The following is a 16,789-nucleotide window of genomic DNA, read 5'->3' on the forward strand; positions in this document are numbered from 1 at the left end:
AGCTGATGCTAAGCAACCGTTCTTTGGCAACAGTCAATGTAGGCACCAAGTCCACTGACACCATCTGTGTTACTTACAGCACCACGGTGGGCGGTTTCGATGCTGGATGTGAATCGAGTAAGTAGGTACTAAAGTGCCAAAAGACTTTTGGCATGTTAGGTTGTTAGTAGATGATGATAGCCAGCTAGCTAAGTGCTCCCCAGGCCATGCAAAACTAACTTGCCTCACACGGATCTAGCGTGGTGTTTTGGGATGGAATAAGTTAGCTACAACAACAATTCCAACAGAATACTACACGTTTTGTAGAGATTAATGGTCAAATACCAATCCGATTAATCTCATTGTTTATTTGAAGTACATCTTTATTTTTTCTGAACTGCCTGATCTTCATTGGCCTGTATACAGTACACAAAAGTATGCGGAAACCCCTTCAAATTAGTGGATTTGGCTATTTAAGCCACACCTGTTGTTGACAGGTGTACAAAATCGAGCGCACAGCCATGCAATCTCCACTGACAAACATTAGCAGTAGAATGGCCTTATTGAAGAGCTCAGTGACTGTCAATGTGGCACTGTCATAGGATGCCACCTTTCAAACAAGTCAGTTCGTCAAATTTCTGCCTTGCTAAAGCTGCCCTGGTCAACTGTAAGTGCTGTTATTCTGAAGTGGAAACGTCTAAGCGCAACAAAGGCTCGGCCGCAAAGTGGTAGGCCACACAAGAACGGAACCGCCAAGTGCAAAAGCGCTTAGGACGTAAAAATCGCCTGTCCTTGGTTGCAACACACACTACCACGTTCCAAGCTGCCTCTGGTGCAACATCAGCACAAGAACTGTTCGGGAGCTTCATGAAATGGGTTTCCATGGCCGAGCAGTCGCACACAAGCCTAAGATCACCAAGAGCAATGCTAAGCATCGGCTGGAGGGGTGTAAAGCTCGCCGCCATTGGACTCTGGAGCAGTGGAAATGTGTTCTCTGAATTGATGAATCACGCTTCACCATTTGAGCTATATATACATTCTTGTGAAATAGTGTCTATAACAACTAATGCATCTCTCTCTCATAGAACAGCTGATTACCCTGATCAGTGCTGCAAAGGAGTATGGGATTGAGTTAATCTATGCCATCTCCCCTGGCCTCGACATCACCTTCTCTAACCAGAAAGAAGTGTCCACACTCAAAAGGAAACTCGACCAGGTAACACAAACCTGTTTTAAAAAGTGCATCCCTCCTTCCCTTTCAGACAATGCACTAGAACCACTGCTAATGTGCTGATTGAGATGTTAGGATTGGGTTAGAGGAGAACTGTCTTGCTAATAACGATAATCTTTGACCACAGTCAAGCACATAGGCCTATAGTCTTACATCCTTGACTGAGTACATAGCCCCTCTAGTAATTGAATATGGTAGACTATGTCATGAACCTTCCAAGTTCCAGAAAGGGATGAAAATTCCAGCCATATTGGTCAGGGAGAAATCCTAACCAGTTTAAATTGGAATGAATGGCTGTAGAGGCATAATCATGATTTTTCTTATACAGGAAAATAGAAGTAAGGTGTGATATATCAGAAATGGTGTAATATAATTATGGTCAACCTAAAATATTGTCATACTTTTATTTGTCACGTGCCGAATACAACAGGTGGAGACCTTACCGTGAAATGCCTACTTACAAGTCCCTAACCAACAATGCAGTTCAAGAAATAGTTAAGAAAATGTTTACTAAATAATGAGGCTATATGCAGGGTCAGTGTGTAGGGCTACAGGTTAGTCGAGGTAATTTGTACGTGTAGGTAGGGGTAAAGTGACTATGCATAGATAAATAACAGAGTAGTAGCAGTGTAAAGGCAAAGGGGGGGGCCCAATGTAAATAGTCTGGGTGGCCATTTGATTGAATTGTTCAGCAGTCTTATAGCTATATATGTCCTGGATGGCAGGAAGTTTGGCCCCAGTGATCTATGGCCATACGCACTACCCTCTGTAGTGCCTTACTGGCATACCAGGCGGCGATGCAACCTGTCAGGATGCTCTCGATGGTGCAGCTGAATAACTTTTTGAGGATCTGGGGACCCATGCCAAATCTTTTCAGTCTCCTGAGGGGGAAAAGCTGTTGTCGTGCCCTCAGCACGACTGTCTTGGTGTGTTTGGACCATGTTAGTTTGTTGGGGATGTGGACACCAAGGAACTTATCTCTCGACCCACTCCTACAGCCTGTCAATGTTACTGGGAGCCTGTTTGACCCTCCTTTTCCTGTAGTCCACGATCATCTCCTTTGTCTTGCTCGCATTGAGGGAGAGGTTGTTGTCCTGGCACCACACTGCCAGGTCTCTGTCCTCCTTCCTATAGGCTGTCTCATTGTTGTCGGTGATCAGGTCTACCACTGTTGTCGTCAGCAAACTTAATGATGGTGTTAGAGTCGTGCTTGGCCACGCAGTCGTGGGTGAACAGGGAGTACAGAAAAGAACTAAGCACGCACTCCTGAGGGGCCCCGGTTTTGAGGATCAGCTTGGCTGATGTGTTGTTTCCTTCCCTTACCACCTTGGGGCGGCCCGTCAGGAAGTCCAGGATCCAGTTGCAGAGGGAGGTGTTTAGTCCTAGGGTCCTTAGCTTATTGATGAGCTTTGTGGGCACTATGGTGTTGAATGCTGAGCTGTAGTCAATGAACAGCATTCTCACATTCCTTTTGTCCAGGTGGGAAAGGGCAGTGGGGAGTGCGATTGAGATGGCATCATATGTGGATCTGTTGGGGCAGTATGCGAATTGGAGTGGGTCTACGGTTTCCGGGATGATGGTGTTGATGTGAGCCATGACCAGCCTTTCAAAGCGCTTCATGGCTACCGACGTGAGTGCTACTGGGTGGTAGTCATTTTGCAGGTTACTTTCGCATTCTTGGGCACAGGGACTATGGTGGTCTGCTTGAAACATCTAGATAATACAGACTCGGTCAGGGACAATGATTGAAAATGTCAGTGAAGACACTTGCCAGTTGGTCCGTGCATGTTCTGAGTACACTCTCTGGTAATCCGTTCTGGTCCGCGGCCTTGTTAATGTTGACCTGTTTTAAGGTCTTGCTTACATCGGCTACGGAGACACAGTTGTCCGGAACAGCTGGTGCTCTCATGTATGCTTCAGTGTTGCATAGAAGGCATTTAGCTCGTCTGGTAGGCTCGCGGTAGGCTCGCGTCACTGGGCAGCTCGCGGCTGGTTTTCCCTTTGTAGTCCGTAATAGTTTGCAAGCGCTGCCACGTCCGACGAGCTTCAGAGCCGGTGTAGTAGGATTCAATCTTAGTTCTGTATTAATTAACACTTTGCTTGTTTGTTTGTTGAACTGAGGGAATTGCAGGATTTCTTAAGTGTCCGGTTAGTGTCCCGCTCCTTGAAAGCGGCAGCTCTAGCCTTTTGCTCGGTGCGGATGATGCCTGTAATCTATGGCTTCTGGTTGGGATATGTACTTATGGTCACTGGTGACGACTTCGTCAATACACTTATTGATGAACCCATTGACTGAGGTGCTAAACTCCTCAATGCCATTGGATTAATAACGGAACATATTCCAGTCAGTGCTAGCAAAACAGTCCCGTAGCATCCATGTCATCTGACCACTTCCGTATTGAGCAAGTGCTTCCTGCTTTAGTTTTTGCTTGTAAGCAGGAATCAGGAGGATAGAATTATAGTCAGATTTGTCAAATGGAGGGCGAGGGAGAGCTTTTTATACGTCTGTGTGTGGAGTATAGGTGGTCTGTGTTTTCTTGGAAAGCGGTGAGTGCTTTTTATATGATACAATGTCAGTACTTGTTGCAAATTTACAACTTGTCAAAGTCCTATCATCAACTGATTTCGTCCAGTTTTTGGTTTGTTTGAGTGGAATGTTAGCATATTGGCAGTTAATTAGAAACATTTATGGAATTATTCCTCTAGAACTGACTGGCTAGCTAGCTAACAAACATACAGTGCAAATACATTCATTATTTTACACTATCTTATCACAGCACTGGCAAACCATGATTGACCCACTCCTTAACCAAAATGGCTGACCTTTATATCATCATACGGTTCATGTCCATTCTAATTCCTAATTCTATGGCCTCTACATCCTTGACTGTCTGCACTTACTCATTTACTGGAGTCTTAACACATCGTCTCATAATTAATACTCTCGCTCAGGTGACTCACTTTGGCTGCAAGTCATTTGCCTTACTGTTTGACGACATTGACCACAACATGTGCCCCGCCGACAAGGAAGTGTTCAGCTCCTTCGCCCATGCCCAGGTGTCCATCACGAATGAGATCTTTCAGTACTTGGGAGAGCCTGAGACCTTTCTCTTCTGCCCCACAGGTAACATGCATACATGCATACATGCATACATGCATACATACATACATGCATGCATACATACATACATGCATGCATACATACATACATGCATGCATACATACATACATGCATGCATGCATACATACATACATACATACATACATACATACATACATACATACACATGTTTTGCAATCGAAAACAAAAACAAGCATTTCTTAGTTTATATAGTATTTCCCGGTTTCCCTCCTTTTCGGAATGGCTTCTTCGGTTTTGTGCCTACTGAACACGACCCTGGATAACCTGTATCTGTGTATCGACGTGCCCTGTATTTATGTATGTAACTGAAATTTGGTCCGGATTCGTAGTTCAAGGAAGATGTAGATTCTATGCATGTTTTTCTTTGTGTCTTACTAAACCAGAGTACTGTGGAACGTTCTGCTACCCCAATGTTGCCCAGTCCCCCTACCTGCACACAGTGGGGGAGAAGCTGCTGCCTGGTATTGAAGTACTGTGGACAGGTACAGTAGATCCGAACAAGTTCAAATTATACATGTTTTGGCACTCATTAGATTAACCTTAAACACTAACAGACCTTGTAACATACTTTATAACTTTTATGACTCCTACATATATCTGAGATGATGTTTCCAGGTCCTAAGGTGGTATCGAAAGACATCACAGTGGAATCAATAGAGGAGGTCTCTAAGATCCTGAAGAGAGCTCCGGTAATCTGGGACAACATCCATGCCAACGACTACGACCAGAAGCGCCTGTTCCTGGGGCCGTACAAGGGGCGCTCCACGGAGCTCATCCCCCGCCTAAAGGGGGTTCTCACCAACCCCAACTGTGAGTTCGAGTCCAACTTCGTAGCCATCCACACCCTGGCCACCTGGTACAAGTCCAACATGAACGGAGTGCGCAAGGATGTCGCCATGAGTAAGTCTGATTTAGACTTTCGTTTTAATCCCACAATTGAATTAATTTGTCCGTTCTGGCACTTTCAGGTACAGTGAAATTAGTCTGACTGGGATGGACTTTATTTATTTATTCACTTTAATAGATGTATTTTTTCAGGGACATTATGTTCTGCAATTTGTCAGATTTAACCTAAAAGGCAAATGTCTTAAAGCAGGGTTGTACAGCTTTGGTCCTCAAGGACTGCTGTGTGTGTTGGTTTCTATTGTTGTCCTGAACTGGTGTGTTATTGCCAATTTAATGACAACAATTGATCAATGATGCGCCACAGAGAAACCAAGAATAGTAGGACAGAACTAACCCTTGTAGTCACCCCTGTCTTAAAGGTGTAGGGTCTTTAGCAGTGTTATGCATTGTTAATCCACGTGTCTATTTGAAGGCCCAGTGAATTTTTGTTTTGGTATTTATAGAGTAGAGTCACTGACAGTGTCACGTGAGGTACACACAATGGCTGCCCCCAAGTCTCATGTCTGTAGTTTTTCTTTTAGAATGACACAACAAGATATGTTCTCGAAAGAGCACAGCATTCTGTCCATTCAGATTGTATGGCTTTCAGTTCCATCCAGTCACATTAGTGATTTCTCCAATAGAGGAAGGGAAGGAGGCACTTTCACAGTATTCAAACAGGCCTGTACATTACACCTTGTTATGGTATCTGTATCTGTCCCCGTCCTTCCTTTCCCTTCCTCCCTCTCTCTATCTTCCTCCATCCCTCTCTCAGCGGATGGAGAGGACAGTACTGTGTCTATCCAGATCAAGCTGGAAAATGAGGGCAGTGATGAGGAGTTGGAGACAGACATGTTGTACAGCCCTCAGCTGGCCCTGAAACTGGCCCTCACAGAGTGGCTGGGGGAGTTTTTAGTGCCTCACCAGTACAACAGTAAGCACTGTAACCTACCTATCATCTTGCAATAAACACCTGTGTATGTATTTCTGTTGCCTTACTTCATACTGTATCATTTGGAGCCATGGTAAATGTCTCAAAAGTCCACCACTGGATTTTAAACACTTGTCAATCATCCATTTAAGCTAGACATTATATATTTTTTTCTAGTATGTTGATATTTGTTAATAAAGCCTTTATATATTTGTCTTGTATAGCATGTTGACATTGTCTCTGTTCTTGTCTCTCCAGGTCGCCAGGTACCCCATAGCGGAGCTAAGAGTTCAGCTATTAACGTATCATCACTAGGCGCCTCCTCCCTCTGCGCTGGTACTACAGTGTTCCAACAGCCCATCATGGCCCCCACAGGTGCCCCCGACCCCAACAACCACCCCATGGCCAAGAGTCTGCAACAACAAGAGGTGGGGGAGGTAGTTACTGATTTAACTTAGATCATTTTAATATTAGATAGCTAGAACATAAAGTATGCAATGCACATCCAATGGCTTTGAGTTAATTTCCCTTGTTTGTCTGTGTTGTCACTGAAGTCTCACATTAGTCTACATATGACAAAAAAAAAACGGATTTTCATTACAACTGATCGACAATAAACAAGCAATAAAATGAAAAGATCCCCATGGGATCACGAAGATAGTGAGGCGATAACTTGTTTCCTAAACGCTTCTGTTCAGGTGGATGTTGAGAAGAAGGAGTCTGACGAAGAGCCCATGGAGATGGTTGTGGAGAAACCATATGAGACGGACCTAGAGCCAGACCCTGTAGCTGAGGCTGAAACTGAGACCAAGAACAGCCTAGTCCTTTTAGACAAGATGGTGGAGGAGCTGAAGCCCATGGACACAGACAGGGAGGTCCTAGTTCCTGAGTCCAAGTCTCCAGAGGAGGACATTGACATGGCCCCCATGCAGACAGACGAACAGTTCAAACAGGTAAGATGTTTGTGTGTGTGTCAGTCCTGGGTTCAAATACATGTGTACTTAATTGATTATTTGTTATTTAAATTCTTATGTTCTGTGTATTTGAGTATTTTCAATGATTATTTTCAAATGATGTGGCCCTAATCAACTACTTCTATTAGAATTTGAGTGTTTTCAAAACAATCTATTTCCAAATACATTATGGGAGTAGTGTTGTCACGACACCAACATTTTACTAATGATACCACGGAGGGGGAAAAAAACTGTTTTCTAAACGTTCTGCTCATGTGCTATGCAAAAAGCTGTTACTGAAATTCACACTTCTACTCAATTCAACACATTTTAATTTAACTTCACATTGTTCAGTGTATAATATAATGCTGCATATAATGGCATATTTGCTCATATTTGCAAAGGCCTGCCTGTGATTTGGCTGGAGGAATGGGAAGGAATATACAATGCCTTCAGAAAGTATTCAGACCTCTTGACTTTTTCCACATTTTATTAGGTTACAGCCTTACTCTAAAATTGATTACATTGATGAGGGGGGAAAAACAATCTACACACAACATACATGTTTGCTCATTTTAAAAAGATATCATGTTTACATAAGTATTCAGACCCTTTACTCAGTATTTTGTTGAAGCACCTTTGGCAGCAATTACAGCATTGAGTCTTCTTGGTTATGACACTACAAGCTTGGCACACCTGTATTCTTTTCTGCAGATCCTCTCAAGCTCTGTCAGTTTGGATGATGACTGTCACTGCACAGCTATTTTCAGGTCTCTCCAGAGATGTTTGATCGGGTTTAAGTCCGGGCTCTGGCTGGGCCACTCAAGGACATCCAGAAACCACTCCTGCATTGTCTTGGCTGTGTGCTTAGGGTTGTTGTCCTGTTGGAAGGTGAACCTTCGCCCCAGTCTGAGATCCTGAGCGCTCTGTAGCAAGTTTTCATCAAGGATCTTTCTCTGTACTTTGCTCCGTTCCTCTTTGCCTCGATCCTGACTAGTATCCCAGTTCCTGCCGCTGAAAAACATCCTCACAGCATGATACTGCCACCACCATGCTTCACCGTCGGGATGGTTCCAGGTTTCCTCCAGATGTGACGCTTGGCATTCAGGCTAAAGAGTTGAATATTGGTTTCATCAAACCAGAGAATCTTGTTTCTCATTGTCCGAGAGTCCTTTAGGTGCCTTTTGGCAAACTCCATGCAGGCTGTCATGTGCCTTTGTACTGAGGAGTTGCTTCCGCCTGGCCACTCTACCATAAAGGCCTGATTGGTTGAGTGCTGCAGAGATTGCTTCTGGATGGTTCTCCCATCTCTACAGAGGAACTCTAGAGCTCTGTCAGAGTGATCATCGGGTTCTTGGTCACCTCCCTGACCAAGGCTCTTATCTCCTGATTGTTCAGTTTGGCCGGGCAGCCAGCTCCAGGAAGTGTCTTGATGGTTCCAAACTTCTTCCATTTAAGAATGATGGAGGCCACTGTGTTCTTGGGGACCTTCAATGCTGCAGAAATGTTTCGGTGACCTTCCCCAGATCTGTGCCTTAACACAATCCTGTCTCGGAGCTCTAAGGACAATTCCTTCGACCTCATGGCTTGGTTTTTGCTCTGACATGCACTGTCAACTGTGGGACATTATATAGACAGGTGTGTGCATTTCCAAATCATGTCCAATCATCAATTGAATTTACCACAGGTGGCCTCCAATCAAGTTGTAGAAACATCTCAATGATTATCAATTGAAACAGGATGCACCTGTCCTCAATATCATGTCTCATTGCAGTGTCTGAATACTTATGCAAATAAGGTATTTCTTAAAAAAAATATAAAAAATTGCCAAATGAAAAACCTGTTCATTTTGTGTGTAGATTGCTGAGGATTTTTATTTAATACATTTTTGAATAATGCTGTAAAGGAACAAAATGTGGAATAAGTTAATCAGTCTGAATACTTTTTCCGAGGGCACTGTACATACAAATGTCTTTGAAAGTAATTGAAATACCCAAAATTGTATTTGAACCCAGGTGTGTGTGTCCATCCGTCCGTCAATTACATACAAAGCTACTCAGATTATCCAAAGTGACTGTAATTTAATTGTATGTTTAAACAATTACATTTGTTTGTCTTTCAGGATGTTTTTGTGCTTGGTCCCAATGAGAAGGTATTGTACACTGCAGAGTCCCTTTCTTTGGAGGACCTGATCCTGCTGGCTGAGCTCTTCTACCTGCCATATGAGTACGGACCCAAGGCCCTACACATGCTCAAGGAGTTCAATTGGCTACGGGCTAACTGCAGCACCGTCGGTGTCGACTGCAAGGGCAAGGAGCCAGAGAAGGTAGGTGGGGGGGGATACCTAGTCAGTTCCACAACTGAATGCATTCAACCGAAATATGTCTTCCGCATTTAACCCATAAAAGTCTTAAGCCCTGTCTAAGCCGAGGGAGGGAGGGGTTCTACTAAGCTATATGGAATTGTTTTAAGAGTGTCATACCAAGGATCATTTTGCTATTTGATTTAGAATTTTAAGACCCTTTGAAGTATCAAAATATATATTTTAAAAAAAATATGTAAATTATTTTTGGCCTCACTGCTATTAGCCAGTACAAATGCATTGAATAACAGATTCGCTACTTGGAAAAACAATTAGTAGGAAGTTTGAACTGTCTGTCCTATATCTGAGAGATATAAGAAAGATCAGGAAACATTTGTTATTTATTAAAACATTTTGGCACTAAACAGTATGTTATTTATTTATCTATAATTTTTTGGGTACCGGGGACAATGGTTCCCTCTGCGCGGTAGTCCCGGGGGAGCTGCGCAGAAATAATGTCAGCCTACGTAGAGAACAACAAGATTGAACTTCAATCAACTTTCTAGAGTTTTCCCTGTTATTTAACTCTATCAATGTTTCCCTTTACTGTTGAAATTGTGATCGAATCGATGCAATATTAGCCACTTTCAATGCAACATACCTAAACGAGGTTTTGATGTAGGCAGAATGCATAGGAGTATGATTATTTTGCATTGACAGGCATGAGTAAGACCTTTAAACAGGTCAACATTCACAAGGCCGCAGAGCCAGACGGATTACCAGGACATGTACTGCGAGCATGCGCAGACCAATTGGCAAGTGTCTTCACTGACATTTTCAGCCTCTCCCTGTCCGAGTCTGTAATACCAACATGTTTCAAGCAGACCACCATAGTCCCTGTGCCCAAGAACACTAAGGTAACTAGAGAATCTTGTTTCTAATGGTCTGAAAGTCTTTAGGTGTCTTTTGGCAAACTCCAAGCAGGCTGTCGTGCCTTTTACTGAGGAGTGGCTTCCGTCTGGCCACTCTACCATATAGGCCTGATTGGTGGAGTGCTGCATAGATTGTTGTTGTCCTTCTGGAAGGTTCTCCCATCTCCACAAAGAAACTCTGGAGTTCTATCAATGACCATCGGGTTCTTTGTCACCTCCTTGACCAAGATCCTTATCCCCCGATTTCTCAGTTTGGCCAAGTGGCTCTAGGAATAGTCTTGGTGGTTCCAAACTTCTTCCATTTAAGAATGATGGAGCCCACTATGTTCTTGTGAACCTGTTTTGGTACCCTGCCCCAGATCTGTGCCTCGACACAATCCTGTCTCGGAGCTCTACGGACAATTCCTTCGACCTCATGGTTTGGTTTTTGCTCTGACATGTACTGTCAACTGTGGGACCTTGTATAGACAGGTGTGTGCCTTTCCAAATCATGTCCAATCAATGTCCCCATTTCTATGGGGATTATTATTATTATGCTAATTAGATTTCAGCGGGTGCGCAAAACAGCAGATTATTCCACCTTCCACTGGCTCTGGGATTCGAACCAGCGCCCTTCCAATTATTGGCCCAACGCTTTTAACCTCCAGGCCACCCAGGTATTGGTAGAGAGGAGGGAGATTCTATTTATGTTAATCTTGTTAGTCATTAAATTTTTTCTGATATTCAGAGCTGAAAAATATTCAGGGTTGATGGGGGTGATGACTGCCGTACAAAATGGTGTGTGGTATCCTGAGAGGTCTACCCCGGGGAGTGGTAATAGAAGGGAGGTACGTGCTGCAATGTTGGCTCCCTCTGCTGGGAGTACACGAGCTGGGCACACGGATGGCTCCAAGTGGAGGTAATTAGGGGAAAGTGCCAACCAGCTGTGGAGGCCACATAAAAGCAGCACTGTGGCACACCGCGGGAGAGACCGACACAGAACCAAAGCTGAGAAGGACTGAGCCAAACCTATGTGATTTTCTTTGTTTATTTTATGGCCAAGTAAAGTTGTTTGCTGACTAAAACCTCCCGGTCTCTGTGTTAATCTCTGCATGCTCAACCCAACACCCCACGGTTTACCACAGGTGGTTGTGTAGTATCTCTAAGCAGCCATTGAGATGTTTGTCTAAAACACCGAAACTTGATCCATGCAGTGGCACACACACTGGAAAGTCACCTCACAGAGATGACAGTTTTGTCATGTCGATACATTTAGTTCTGTCCAAGGCTGTGGATGAGTTCTGTCAGTGACCATGTTACCATTGGATATGTCTTTTAAAGAGTCTCAACTGGCCCATGTTCATTAGTAGGACTAATGACAGTCATGTGACCAAGGTCACAGTTATAATCTTTCAAATAGCCCACTTAAAAAAATTATTATAATAAATAAATCTCCGGACTGGAGACAACTGCATGTCATCTTTTTTTAAAGCCCGGCGGTCTCGTCTTCAGTCAGCTGTTCGTTCCACAGCACAAAATTCTAAAACTTCCTAGCTTTCCCTCGTCATGTCTATATCGTCTGTTATACCTAAACCAGGCTTACTTTGCTGCGTTTGGGTAAAGTTTATCGACTTTTAAAATGAAATTGAAGGTTCTTTTATTTTCATGACGGTCTTCATCCATAATCGTCGATTACACAGTTAAACATAAATCATCATAGCCCCTTCTGTTATGTGCCCTAATGAACACCACCTTGTTTCCTGTCCCCCAGGTAGTGGAGTGGCAGTCCCGGGCGGAGAGGTTTGAGGAGATGTGTTGCTCGGTCATCCAGATGTTCACCAGGCTGTCTAACTCAGCCAACCGCACCATCCTCTATGACCTCTACCCCTACATCTGGGACATCAAGAGCATCATGTCCATGGTCAAGTCCTTTGTCCAGTGGCTAGGTACGCATGGACACACACACTCTCTCACAAACACACATACACTGAATAGGTATGTACGGTATGGACACCTGGAACGGTACAGCTTGACTCCGACTTCTCAGAGCAGCAGAACAGTAAGTGTAGGACATAGAACACACATACAGTACCAGTCAAAAGTTTGGACACACCTACTCATTCCAGGGTTTTTCTTTATTTTTACTATATTTTTTTTTTCTACATTGTATCATAATAGTGAAGACATCAAAACTATATAATAACACATATCAAATCATGAAGTAACCAAAAAAGTGTTAAACGAATCAAAATATATTTTATTTGAGATTCTTTCTAAGTAGCCACCCTTTACCTTGATGACAGCTTTGCACACTCTTTGCATTCTCTCAACCAGCTTCACCTGGAATGCTTTTCCAACAGTCTTGCAGGAGTTCCCACATATGCTGAGCTCCCACATATGTTGAGCACTTGTTGGCTGGTTTTCCCTCACTCTGCCGTCCAACTCATCTCAAACCATCTCAATTGGGTTGAGGTCAGGTGATTTGTGGAGGCCAGGTCATCTGATGCAGCACTCTCCTTCTTGGTCAAATAGCCCTTACACAGCCGGGAGGTGTGTTGGGTCATTGTCCAGTTGCGATACGCCATCCTATCTAGTTTGCGCTTAGTCGGTCTATTTTAAAAAAAAAAAATTTAATTCACCTTTATTTAACCAGGTAGGCTAGTTGAGAACAAGTTCTCATTTGCAACTGCGACCTCGCCAAGATAAAGCATAGCAATTCGACACATACAACGACACAGTTACACATGGAATAAACAAAACATACAGTCGAAAAAATAAAACAAAAAGTCTATATACAGGGAGTGCAAATTAGGTAAGATAAGGGAGATAAGGCAATAAATAGGCCATGGTGGCGAAGTAATTAAAATATAGCAATTAAACACTAGAATGGTAGATGTGCAGAAGATGAATGTGCAAGTAGAGATACTGGGGTGCAAAGGAGCAAGATAAATAAAATAAATACAGTAAGGGGATGAGGTAGATAGATGGGCTGTTTACACATGGGCTAGGTACAGGTGCAGTGATCTGTATTTCAACAGGACAATGACCCAACACACCTCCAGGCTGTGTAAGGACTATTTTACCAATAAGGAGAGTGATGGAGTGCTACATCAGATGACCTGGCCTCCACAATCATCCGACCTCAACCCAATTGAGATGGTTTGGAATGAGTTAGATCGCAGAGTGAAGGAAAAGCAGCCAACTACATTGAAGAATCTAAAATACACTTTTTTGGTTACTACATGATTCCATGTCTGTTATTTCATCGTTTTGATGCCTTCATTATTATTCTACAATGTAGAAAATAGTAAAAAATAAAGAAAAATCCATGAATGAATAGGTGTGTCCAGACTTCTGACTGGTACTGTAGGTATGGGAAAAATATGTTAAGTCTTTAAGCTTCATGGTGAAGTCTCATGCTTAGTTTAGATAAGCTCAATACATACACAAAGGTGAATATCATTTTGGTAAGCTTCTGTATGAGCATTAAAGATGTGTGTTTGGCCATATTGCAGTTTCTCCATGATAAGATTCATAGTGCAACAGTATGATCTTTCATCTGCCAAATCCAGTCTTTGGTAGTTTAGTCATGCACATATTAATGAATCATCTGAACATGTGCTGTATCTATAGTGCCCACTCTCCAGTCTGCTTAACAGATGATTAAGCATATTTGTGGACTTGGCAATGCAACATTTCACCTCTGTCGCCTTTCACCTGTGTTCAAGGTGAGTGTAGAGCAGACAGACTCACTCTTATTGTCAGTTCTTCCAGCTAGTTTTAGGATAACTTCGGCTTAGCTTATATATCCATCAGCGACAGATATCGACATCTGCTACATTGCTTTTCAATTGTTGTTTTTATTCTGTTTTATTGCACTTTTTGATTTGTTGATTTTACTTTGACTAACTGAATGCCGCTTGCACGGCTAGTCCCCCCTACAGTAACCCTAAATGAATTGGTCCACCACAACTAAGTGAATTGTCAGTATCAGTAGTGACAGGTCCAGAGATGGGCTACTGCTGCTTGCTGTGTGTGGTGACTGCTGCTTTCTCACACACACACACACACACACACACACACACACACACACACACACACACACACACACACACACACACACAGACAGAACCTGCTGCCAGCCTGTGTCTGGGGGGTGGGACGCAAGGGTAACTCCCCCCACTTCCACCCCGTAGTATGCCTGTGAGCTTGGAGAGCGAGGTGACTGACAGTGAATGGCCATTCTGGTGCATGAACAAAGATGGTGATCGAATATCTGAGCTGATTTTTTTTTTTAATTATTGATCTGTATTTATTTCATAAAATGTCCTCACTGACTAATGCAGAGGTCAGGAAAGTCAGTGCAGAGCCTATTCTCAGCACATGCTCTGTGTACCAGTGTTGGTGCTTAGCGTCTACTGAATACTTTCTTCTAGTTGTATCATAGCCCATACTCCTTGAAATTAAAATCACTCCAACTTACACACTACTCACGGATGCATGCACGCACATGTGCCCACAGACACACTTCACCTGCATGTAACATGTCTTGATAATGAGTCAACCAGACAGTGATCCTGAATGCACCCTGATACGGGTAGAATAACATTTCTGTGAGTGGTCTTCTGCAGCCATTGGAAGCTCTTTTGATCAACCCTGAAGCACCAGCATGGCCTGTATGTTACACAATAACCATGTTTCATTCACAGGTTTTTGTCCAGAGCTGAGACCTCTAACCTATACAGTACACAGCAGGCAGCAGGCAGCAAACTCACACTGGCAGAACTACAGCTAAATCGAAGCTATAACGGCGTTATGAAGCCTTAAACCAGTAGAACAATTTAGACGCTAGAGAACCATTTTGTAGGTCTTTCAGTGAATTTAGTGGATGTCTGTCTTTCTAAAGCGTGACCAGCAGTGGGCTAGCTAGACCAGAACATAAAGCAATCTAAAGGCTTTCCCACATCCAGTGAACCAGTTGGTATGTAGACAACTTGTCACGCTTCTCTTTTATAACTACACCGCGCTCGAGGCCCGATCAAAGAGCTATGTTCTAAGTATCTGTCCCCTTATTGGTCTGTAGCTGTGCAGCCGGCAGTCAGTCTTACCTCCTCCTCCCTGGTGTTGTTACTGAGACACATTTACTAATGACTATCTTCTACTGTTCTCTCCCTTCACCGTTTGCAGATGGACAAATCCTCAGTACCAGTTTCTACTGCTAGTGGATCACCACTGGCCAATGTCTGCGCAGGCCACCTTTCTGATTGGTTATTGTTTTTGATTTTCATATCAGATCAGGATATTTGATATGGGTGATGGAACACAGTCACATTTTGCGCAGCGAACTTTAGGTGCGGGAGATAAACGTTAATGTTTTAGATCTTATTTTCTTTGACAGCGTTCATTTCTCTCTAACATGTTTGTTTTTACAAGTAGGCCTTTTCATGGAAGAGGCTTAAACCAGCACTGGATGCACCTACACACTGGAGTTCACATCTGGCTTTCAGAAAGTTAGTCTCTCGTAGTCTGGAGGAGCTAACTATAGTACACACCACATTTTGAAAGTGACTGGTCGCTTGTTCACGAAAGCATTGCAATGTGATACACTGAGACAAACAGAACTGTGAAATAACTGTTGTTTACATAGATATGTGTCTCCAATAATAATTTGATATCAACAAATGGCATGTGGTGGTGCTTTACTCCCAAGCACCTGAAAGGTAGCTGTGAGTTCCTCCCTGTGGATGCATCTGTATGCTGAGTGGAGCCAGCCTCATCAGAGGAAGTGTTCTAGGTGTCAGGGTGAGGTTGTTACTGGATGTTATAGCAGGAGCGTTGACTCTCCTGTCCTCGCGCTGTGTCTGTCTCATCACATGACAGGAGACCTCATCACCAGGTTTGGGATCGTCTATCAATGTGATCATACTCTATAGCACTTTTTTGTGTGCTTCACAGGCACAGCAACCACTTATGGCAATGGCAACCATTCATATGTTTGAAAGGTGTGACTGACAATAGTAGGTTCAAGGTTGCTCTCGTAAGAACGGAGGGGCGTGCCAACACCAAAGTAGGTACTCTCCAATCAAGAGAGCACTTGAGGTGCACTGAACTTTGCACCCCTTTTAGTTTTGTCTTTGCACAGAGCTGTCCTCTCCCAGTTGTCCTCTCTTTCTTCCTGTTTTGAGTCCTGCTCCCTGGTCATGTGATGAGGCAGGTTAGATGAGAATGTGACTTCAGATGAGGTGCTGGGGGGCAACGGCAGCTGAAGCTTACACGGTAGGACGAGTTACCCCTAGACACTGATCTAAGGTCAGATTATGCTAGTTAGAGCATGAATGACTTGGAAGTTCTCACTGCAAGTGAACCAGAATCCGACTGTCGAATTGATTCAGGCTTTATGACCTCAATGATTCCTCCCAGTTGAGAAACACCAAAGTAAGCTTTAGTTGCTCGAG

The 16,789-nt window shown here is 43.4% G+C and overlaps 1 protein-coding gene across 4 annotated transcripts in view; it reads left to right on the top strand.

Annotated features, from left to right (window-relative positions):
• LOC106576856 (protein O-GlcNAcase) overlaps positions 1 to 16,789 on the top strand; it is a 40,782-nt gene that overhangs the window by 15,104 nt on the left and 8,889 nt on the right. For 2 of the 4 annotated variants that reach the window (XM_014154334.3, XM_045700674.2), the window contains 9 exons: positions 1,065 to 1,195; positions 4,163 to 4,334; positions 4,736 to 4,834; positions 4,968 to 5,252; positions 6,013 to 6,171; positions 6,427 to 6,605; positions 6,867 to 7,121; positions 9,244 to 9,447; positions 12,106 to 12,280. In XM_014154334.3, the coding sequence (XP_014009809.2) occupies positions 1,065 to 1,195; positions 4,163 to 4,334; positions 4,736 to 4,834; positions 4,968 to 5,252; positions 6,013 to 6,171; positions 6,427 to 6,605; positions 6,867 to 7,121; positions 9,244 to 9,447; positions 12,106 to 12,280 (1,659 nt within the window). The remainder of the gene's footprint in view (positions 1 to 1,064; positions 1,196 to 4,162; positions 4,335 to 4,735; positions 4,835 to 4,967; positions 5,253 to 6,012; positions 6,172 to 6,426; positions 6,606 to 6,866; positions 7,122 to 9,243; positions 9,448 to 12,105; positions 12,281 to 16,789) is intronic. The other 2 variants (XM_014154335.3, XM_014154337.3) reach the window with 2 other exon arrangements.

The sequence above is a fragment of the Salmo salar genome, chromosome 18 (assembly GCF_965601325.2).
Source record: "Salmo salar chromosome 18, fSalSal1, whole genome shotgun sequence".
Taxonomy (NCBI): Eukaryota; Metazoa; Chordata; class Actinopteri; order Salmoniformes; family Salmonidae; genus Salmo; species Salmo salar.